At 40.4% G+C, this 8,984-nt stretch overlaps 1 protein-coding gene across 2 annotated transcripts in view; it reads right to left on the bottom strand.

Annotated features, from left to right (window-relative positions):
- Positions 1 to 3,313: 3,313 nt before the first annotated feature.
- Positions 3,314 to 8,984, bottom strand: part of myo1d (myosin 1D) — a 593,379-nt gene continuing 587,708 nt past the window's right edge. For both annotated transcript variants that reach the window (XM_041173666.1, XM_041173667.1), the window contains one exon: positions 3,314 to 5,101. In XM_041173666.1, coding sequence (XP_041029600.1) covers positions 4,945 to 5,101 — 157 coding nt within the window. In that variant the 3' untranslated portion in view covers positions 3,314 to 4,944. The remainder of the gene's footprint in view (positions 5,102 to 8,984) is intronic.

Genomic DNA, 8,984 nt, shown 5'->3' with positions numbered 1-8,984 from the left:
AGCTAAATAAATAATAATCAAGAGCTAACCAATGGCAAGCAGTATATGTGTATACCTTTGGTATTTAATTCTTTCATTGGAATATAGCCCAGCATTAACTAGAAGCACTGCTTACTGATTTTTCCAGGATTAATTTGCGTATGGACAGGGAGTAAAATCCATAACTGTGTGGCTTGAGCTACTCTTTCCAAAAATGGTACATTTAAAAAGAAAGGTTATTGATGAGAGTCAATCTTCTGTGTGGTTTTCTTCACAAGCCGAGTAAAATAGTTCTCCAATGTTACAGGATAGCATATGTCAAATGTGGGTGATTTATATCCAGTGTTGGTAAAATGGCAATTGTACCTGTACACTAACATGAGGTCACAGATCTAGAGATCTATTTCTTGCAAAAATTTTTATTTTTGTAAAAGCTTTTTAGTACAGCTGAGTCCACTTAAGCAGATATTTTTACTAAAAGAAATGGCATTTTTGTAATGAATATATATAAAACCACATCAATTGAGGAAGAGTAAAGCTTTTATATATTTTTAAATTGTAATCTAGGACACACCCTTTATCCAACTAGTCCGTCACTGACTGGATTAGACGGGTTTGTAGATTGGACAATGAGCTGATTGCATCCGCCACAGTATCACATGGAGACTGACCAAAGGGTCAAGCTGTAATGAGTGGGTAGTTGCAACTTCAGTTCACAATAATTTGAATATAGAGAAATAGTAATGACAGCGACATGATCTCATTGAGTGCCTTAGAAAAGGTTGGCCTACAGGAGGGAAGTGGTTTAAAACGCAGAGATGAAAATTTCAATAGAAATCATATTTATCAATTTTTAAGAAAACATTAATGATTAAGGCTGACCTGCTACAGTACACAATGTCCTTTTATCACCAGTTGTCATGGCACTGACATCACTGTTAAAGCTCTGTGTTATGTAGACTGCAAAATTACAGAAAGAATGAATGAATGAACTGAAATTTCTGTAGTGCCCTTCACATCCTGGCTTGTCCTAAAGTGGTTAACAACCAGTGAAGCATGTTGTTTGTAAGCAAACTCAGCAGCCAATTTGCATAGCAATGTCTCACAAACAGCAATGAAATGAATGACCAGCTAAGGAATTGCTATTAGCCAGGTTGCTTTTCTTTGGACCTTTATGTTCACCTGAGAAGGCAAAATGGTCCTTGATTTAATGTATCATCTGAAATGCAGCATCTCTGACAGTGTAGCATTCCCTCAATAAAGTCCTGGAGTGCGATTTGAATCTATGAACTTCTGACTCAGAGATGTGATTATTACCACAAACAAGGCTGACACTACAGGTATTCATGCTGAAATTTTACAGCCAACTATTCTACTGGAAGTTCATTCAACATCTGAGGAAAGCAAGAAAAGTTAATTCGCCAGCGGTGATTTTTTTTAAAATCAGAACTCTTGTTGTGAAATGTTAAATTATTTGTCAACTTGCTTTGCTGTTATTTTTTTCTTTCACTTGTGTGAAATTCTACATAAGCACTTTTCCAGATGACAGTGAGCTCCAGATATTAACCATGTTAAACACTTTTGTTCTTCCAATCTCCCATTATAACTTTGGTGGAAAACCTTTGGAGAAACAGCAAGCAGCAGTTATATATTTAATTACGCTGCAAGTTTCTGCCAATCTTTCAGCTAGAGATTGCGGAACCCTGCAGAAATTTGATTCACTTGGTGTTTACCTGTCATTATGTAGACAATATCCTACAATCAGGAAAACGTGCAAAAAGGAAGAAAATCACTGTTATTTTACATTGAACTTCTGATACATGGTTACAATTTTGTGGAAAATTATTCACTTCCCACCCAGAAGGGAAAACCAGTAAAATTTGGAAATGACTGATACTGTCTGAACAGGACTTCCAAATTAAGGTATATAAAACTGGTTTGGACTAGTACCAGTCATTTCCCTTCTCAACAAACGATAGTGCAGAATTGAGCGTCTACCGCTCCCAATTTGAAATATCCCTTTGTATTATAAACGCAAATGAATACCAGCTTGATTTAAATCTGTATTGGTCCTGCCTTATTCTTGGCACACACCAATGGAAATACAGTACCAAAAAATGGAGACTCATTGCACAAGACAAGTGCAATGCTTATGCTGAAATAGGACTGCAGAAATATAAGTCTTTCACTCAGTGCCACTGAGTGAATGCAGCTTTCAGTCCTCCTGTGCTCTTGATTGCCTTTTCAACAAGTAGGGATTGAAATAATGAATGAACTGTCTCTCCTGATCCAGGGAGGGGGCATGGGGAATGGGGGAGAAAATGGAGAGAGCATATTGGGCTGATATTTAGCCTTGGATGGGGATTCTCTAGTTCCACCTAGCAGCCAGCTACAGGCGGCACTGATTGAAGCCTAGGGACTAGGCCATGTTTCCAACCACTCTGCTGCATTGGTCTCAGGCTGAGGAAGGAGAATTAACATACAGAAAAAAGATTCTCATAAAAAGATTTAAATAGTCTAATGTCAAACTTTGTGATTGCAGTGCGATAAAAATAAATTGTAGTGTCAACCTACTATTCTACACGTAAAACTGACACAGTCTCACTTCCCCTGAAAGCAGGATGTGGTAATGTTACCAGAAACTGTGGTGAAGGCCCAGCACAATTTCTAATCTGATTAAGCCAAGTTTGAAACTTTATGTGCATTTGGGGGAGGTGCACGTAAGTGGGAGGTGTGATAAACAGGTTCAAAGTTTGGTTCATGGCTGACATTATGTGTCCTCTTTAAAACTAGATTCAAAAGTAAAAAATACTTTACAACTGAGAGTTTTGTTCCTTTAGAGAAACTAGACAAGAGAAGGAAGGTGACCTGGCTTTTTTTTTTTACAAAACCACATTGTGGCCTAAAGTCTTACGGTGACCATGGCCTGGATTTTCATCCTCGAGGTGGGTAGTAGGAGTTTGGAAAACTCCCAGCTTGGCCTGGCCACCATGGGAGAAATTGCTCACAAGGATGGGATTTTCACTGTTTGTGTGTGTGTGTGTGTGTGTGGGAGGGGGTGTGTGTGTGTGTGTGTGTGTGGGGCGGAGGCGGGGGGGGGGGGGGTAGGGATGGCGGCAGGGTAGTGGTGGCTGCGGCTGCAGTCCAGCCAGCCGACCCGGGAAAAGGTTTGGAAGCAGCCACAGGGACTCCTGGGTGCGGAGGCGGGGTGGCCTTCCCAGATTCGCCCTTCACACACTCCCCATGCCTCATCCATGCCAACTCATGCCCCGAACCCACCCCCTATAGCCCCTCATGTCCCCCATGCCTATGCCCCCCAAACCCCCATGACCCCTCATGCCAAGCAAATGCCCGCTAACCTCCTATGGCCACTCATTCCCCATGCCAAGCCATGTCCCCCAAACAACCCCTATGGCACTTCCATGCGCATTCACCCACTGTACAGGAACCAATGAATCTTGTAGAGACAGTAGGATGTATAAAAAAAGATTTTAAAAAGACATTCATTGATAACTTTCCACTTTCTTGAAAAACTCCTTTGTACTACAGCTCAATAAAGTGTCAATCATTCGGCCCCTTTAAAGTACCAACAGCTGAAACTGCAAGCATTTGAAGCCTCTTTATCTTGTGTAAATAAACATTGTGAACTTGGCAGCATAAATCAGAGCTCCAGAGCTGCCAATTAAGCAATGTTTTCTCTGGGGCTGAGGTGTATCAACAGGCTAATAGATTTCTGGGCTCGTAGCCAAGCCTCAATCTATGCAGTATATATTGGGTGAACGAGTATGGAAGTGCCATAGCTTGGCTTGGGTGCATGAGGGGCCACTGGGTTTGTTTGGGGGCCATAGCTTAGCATGAGGCACCATTGTGGTGATTCGGGGGTCAAATCTTGGCATGTGGGGCTTGATGGGCCATAGGAGTTGTTTGGGCATACTTTGGCATGGGGGACACAAAGAGGAATTGAACATACCTTTCAAAAGGCCCCCGCATGCAGACTATAGTTCCCAAAAATCTGAGCTGCAGTGAACCACGAACCTTGGAAAAGCTGGCCTGACTCCATGAAAGTTGTAGAGGACTAAGACATGCCTATGACAGCAATGGAGCTGGCCAAGTCATGTGTGCAGAATTCGGTCTAGCGACCTGGACCAGCCCACACCCTTAAAAGACGCACCCGGAGATGGGAAGCCCCAGGAACCCGGTCGGGAATCCTGGTAACAGGTCCTGGCTGTCATTTTTAGTGTTCCTGAATCATCCTGACTTGGGGAAAATCCAGTCGCATATCTAATACAGCATGAGAACCATGGAATGAACAATTTCACCCTATCTTCAGACAACAATCTCAGTCTAACAAAATATCTAAAATACAGTAAGGTTAGCAGAAATTCAAACCTAACTGGTGCATTACTAAACAGCCACTTGAAGCCAGACTATTACCACAAATTCTGGCACTCTAATTATGAGAAATAGATTCTAAATCTGTAAGCTCATTTATCATTTTCATACTGTGGAATCTTGCTCCATATCTCTCTATTATTAAAATAGGGGTTACTTTGTTTAAATAAAGCAATAAATAGTGAGTGCAAAAGTCCATAACCCTGAAAAACTACAGACTAGAGCCTGCTGTGCCTGATCGTCATATTTAAGGAGATCCAGGAACCACGTATAAGAGGGAAAAAGAGACAAAGCCAATGTTAATGGGTAGATGACAAAGCCAATGTTAATGGGTAGATGACAAAGGGTGTCACAAAGAATATTAAATACGGTAAAGAGCTTAATGCAGGTCAGACAGAAGAGGTGTGACTATTGGAGAGCATTACTTCTGAACTATGAACGTTTATAATGTTTAGCATGAACCAGTCCTGGACTTTTTCCCCCATCATTAATGTTGCCAGCCTATGAATGAATTGACTTTGAATGGCAAGCTGACATTGGACCAAATAAAATTAGAAAAGGCCGAGGCTTTTGCTAGTTTCCCGGCCAGGAAAGGACAAATCCTGAGCGTGTCTTGGTGAAGTCAGGCTGTGACTGGTTGATCTTGGTCTCCACGATGATGGTACACTTCTTTCCATGCATGGAGCATTGAATGGGGTCACATGCCTTCACTTGCAAGTGCCTCTTCTCGCTAGAAACAGGGAAAAAAATTAAAACCGTTTAATCAAAGTGCCTGTTTCAAATGGTTTCAAGCCAACTCTCAGACTTTTTGACAATAGTTATGGTTGGTGCATAGACACTAGTACTGACCAAGCTAAGGGAAAACTGGTAACCTTCATTAATCTTTGGTTGTTTTGCAAAGCATGTACAGTCCTTTTGAGAGCCACACTTAAAGCTTTTAGCACCGAGTGAGGTTCTCTCAATGACAACCCCACAGGGATAAGTATCCAGTCCCAAACCCAGCTGAGCACATTGGCAAGTTTTCAGGATTCGTGGCTGTTGTTCCTAATAATAAAACACCCTGTATAGCCTTAGTCAGTAGTTTTGCTTTTGATTATAATGGATAACAACAGATAGAAATTCGCAACAACATATCTAAAACACACATACACATTGTCCAGATGGTGAAGCTTCAATTTTTTGTCTTTTGAGATTTTTTTTTGTATAGACATTAGTACAAACACAAGTTATAATCAGCAGCATAATAAATGAAACCTGGATTGAATCATTGCATCCCTGCAATGCAGTGCCAGATAGTCCCTCAGGGATTAATTAATTAGACAAATCTTGAGCTGAAAAGCTGGAAATCCTGTTATAAAATGGTGTCTGACAACGACACTTTGGTCACCTCAGGGCAAAAGCAAGATTGATTTCCAGTGCAGGTCTGAGGCAGGATTGAGATGACATTGCCCAGGCATCGGACACTTGTAGGCCATTTTCACAATTATTTAGCTTTAACATCATTTAATATCGTGGAGGGGGAGGGGAGTATACAAACAACACATCAGCTGAAGTTATAAGTCTGTTTGTATACTATATATAATCCTCGTGATTTTACAAAATGTTACCAGGCACTTAGAACAGAAAGAAGACTCATTAAAATATAGAATTACTACCCACTGATTTCCTAATAGTACTGGGTATTCACCAGGATTTTGGCAATCCCCTGGTGTTGCATGATTAGCTACAATAGGTACTGGACTGATACGGTTGTCATACGATGCTCAAAATTTGAGCGATTTGTATTTGCTCTTCTCTTTGTGGCTCTTGGTGCTAAATTTAAAGCTCACTTGGCCTAATCCCTCTCCATCTCTGTCAAATGCCAATACATCACCCAGGAGATGAAAACAGTCCAGCAGTTTCAGATCAACAAGATTACAAGTTAGGTAAGACTCTTTTTTATCACTTTGTTTCAAAAACCAAATTGCATCAACTCTTAACACGCACTGTGTCTAGGCCAATATTATTTCTAAGATGTAGTATTTCCAAGTATCCAATATACTCTGCCCAAGCAAACTGGGAGGATGAATACACACAATATGCACATTGACAAGGTAAGAGCTATTAAAAACTTTCTAAAAAAATACAGTATAAAGCAATAACATTTTGTCAAAACTCACTGCATAACAAGTTACCTTTACACATCCAGGAATAAAAAGCTCCATTCAATTGCTCAGTGTGAGCCCCATCTCAATGTAAAAATCTCAATCATTAGCCAGGTTGAAATGAATTACACCAACAAACATGAATTGACTAATTACATTGTCATAAATCTAGTTTGAGAGCACAAGACTTTCTGTTCCTGGTTCAAGGCCTATTTAACACGGGTACACTTTCGATGGGCAAGAGGACTAGAATTTCACAAGAATTACTAACAGCACATTCTTGAGCAGTTTAGGGATTGCAGGTTGGAACAATTTCCTATTAAATCCTTGAACATTTCTAACTGATAAATAATGCTAAGATTTTCGAGTTGTGTTTAGTTGTAGTCTCTTGATTAACAAATATTTAAGCACTTATTTGCAGACACCTTGTGTGTGTGTGATCACAACCAGAAAAGGGCTAAGTTTTCTGGGCTGGGAATGAGCAAAATGCAGTGATTCCAGTACAAGGATGAACTGAAGACAAGAAATGATCACTCTTTGTATAAATACAAAAATGCCAAAACCAAGTCATTTGCATTTGCAGAATGTTGTGATTTGAAGAGGGAGGTCGTACCATCAACTAGTAAACATTAGAAAAATTATTTTAACCCCTGGCACTTGATTTTATAAAAATATATAAGTGCTGACAACATTATCAGAGGACTGGCTAGGAAAAGTTAATGTGTCTTTATGCATGAGCAAACTAAATTAACAATCAAAATGACACGTCTGCTGTTTGCTCCATAGTTATTGATATTCTCCATTGATATTAATTCAGCCCTGTCCCACTGTCCAACGCAATGTTTCCTCCAGTCTAACTTCTTCAAACAAAGCATTACTGAAAGAAACTAAATTCTGTATCTGGTTGCTATTTTCATAAAGACACTGATGGGACTTTTTTCAAATTCTTTCTGATAATGCCCCTGTGAAGCACCTAGCAATGCTTTAATATGTTAAAGATGCCATGTGTAAATTCAAATTGTTGTTGTTGTGTCTAGTGATAAGCTGGTTCTCCCTCGTATATTAGAGGTTGCATCAGGGAGAATTTCCAGTAAACTTAAAGCAAAAGTATTCCAGACTGACTATTACCAACCTCATCCCATGACTGTGTCTATGAAGGAAATTAGAGATTCTAATAATTAGTCAATATGGAACTCCAAAGGAATATTTCTGTATCATTTATTTAGCTTCAATTTGAGATTTTGAGGCTGGATGACAGCTGTGATTCCAAAGGGAGACTGTTTTGCTACAAGGGGATTAAACTCTCCCAACTCAGCGGGACACTGCACTTTCATCTCCTTCCATCTGCTTCAGCTTTCTTGTACAGCACACACTCTTTCTATCCCGACTTATGCTGCTTTTTTTTTTAAAGAAATAATCCTTTAAAAAATACCTGCCACACTCTAAGGTGACAGATGTTGGTACAGTAATTGGGGAATTTTGTCTTTTAACTCAAAAGATCATTCAACAGTCCTTTCCCCACCCCCAAAACTGGATTTCAAAACTTATCAATATTAATATTCTGCCACCTCTTTCCTCTGTGACCTTGTGGCTGAAATAAATGTATGAATTAGGAGCAGGCCACTTGGCCCCTTGAATTTCTAAAGTACACTTCATGGCCTCAGGAAGTCTTAAAGCACTCGATAGCTAAAGAAGTATTTTTGAAGTGGAGGCACTGTTACAATATAGGAGCCACGCCAGGCAGTCTGCACACAGCAAGATCCCAGAAACAGCAATGAGATAATGCACAGATAGTCTGTATTTTAATGATGCTAGCTGAGGCATAAATATTGGCCAAGACCCAGGCAAGAACACCCCTGCTCTTTTTTTGAATCTGAGAGGGGCCTTTTAACATCTCAACTGAAGGATGGCACCTCCAACTACTGGACTGGGGTATCAGCTTAGACTACGTGCTCAAATGCCAGGAGTGGGGCTTGCACCTACTAGTTTCCGAGTCACAGGCAAGAGTGAGCCAGGGCAGACACTGGTAATTTAAGTTTGGGATAAGAGGGCTGAGTGAGCTGAGGAGGTCCACAGTTTTGAAGTTTTTAGAAGAGCATGGGTTAGAGTATGAAGATGCATAGAGTGAGATAAGCAATTTTGCAGCAATTATTACCAAATTGGGGCAGCTTTGTGCTGTGGATTAGCACTTATTAAGGGCTGGGCTGAGACAGCTGGAGCTCATTTCACATCCAGCAGACAGATAAGCCTTTCAGCCACTCAATGTGGGCTAGAATTGGAGCCAGATCTGCGAAACTAAAGACTGATGTCTAATCCAGGCCCCCTCCTTTGGGCCTTTGAATAATAATTGCAACAGTGTTGAGCTATTAGCAAGCTTGATTATTTCTGATCAAAACAACATACAACAGTCTCCATCACCTGAGGGAAAGCAGTCCATGAAATGGTCAGCTTGAAAGAGAGTTAATCTCA

Source organism: Carcharodon carcharias, chromosome 23 (genome assembly GCF_017639515.1).
Source record: "Carcharodon carcharias isolate sCarCar2 chromosome 23, sCarCar2.pri, whole genome shotgun sequence".
Lineage (NCBI taxonomy): Eukaryota > Metazoa > Chordata > Chondrichthyes > Lamniformes > Lamnidae > Carcharodon > Carcharodon carcharias.
Note: the sequence above shows the minus strand (reverse complement) of the source record. Positions and strands in the feature narration are given on the sequence as shown.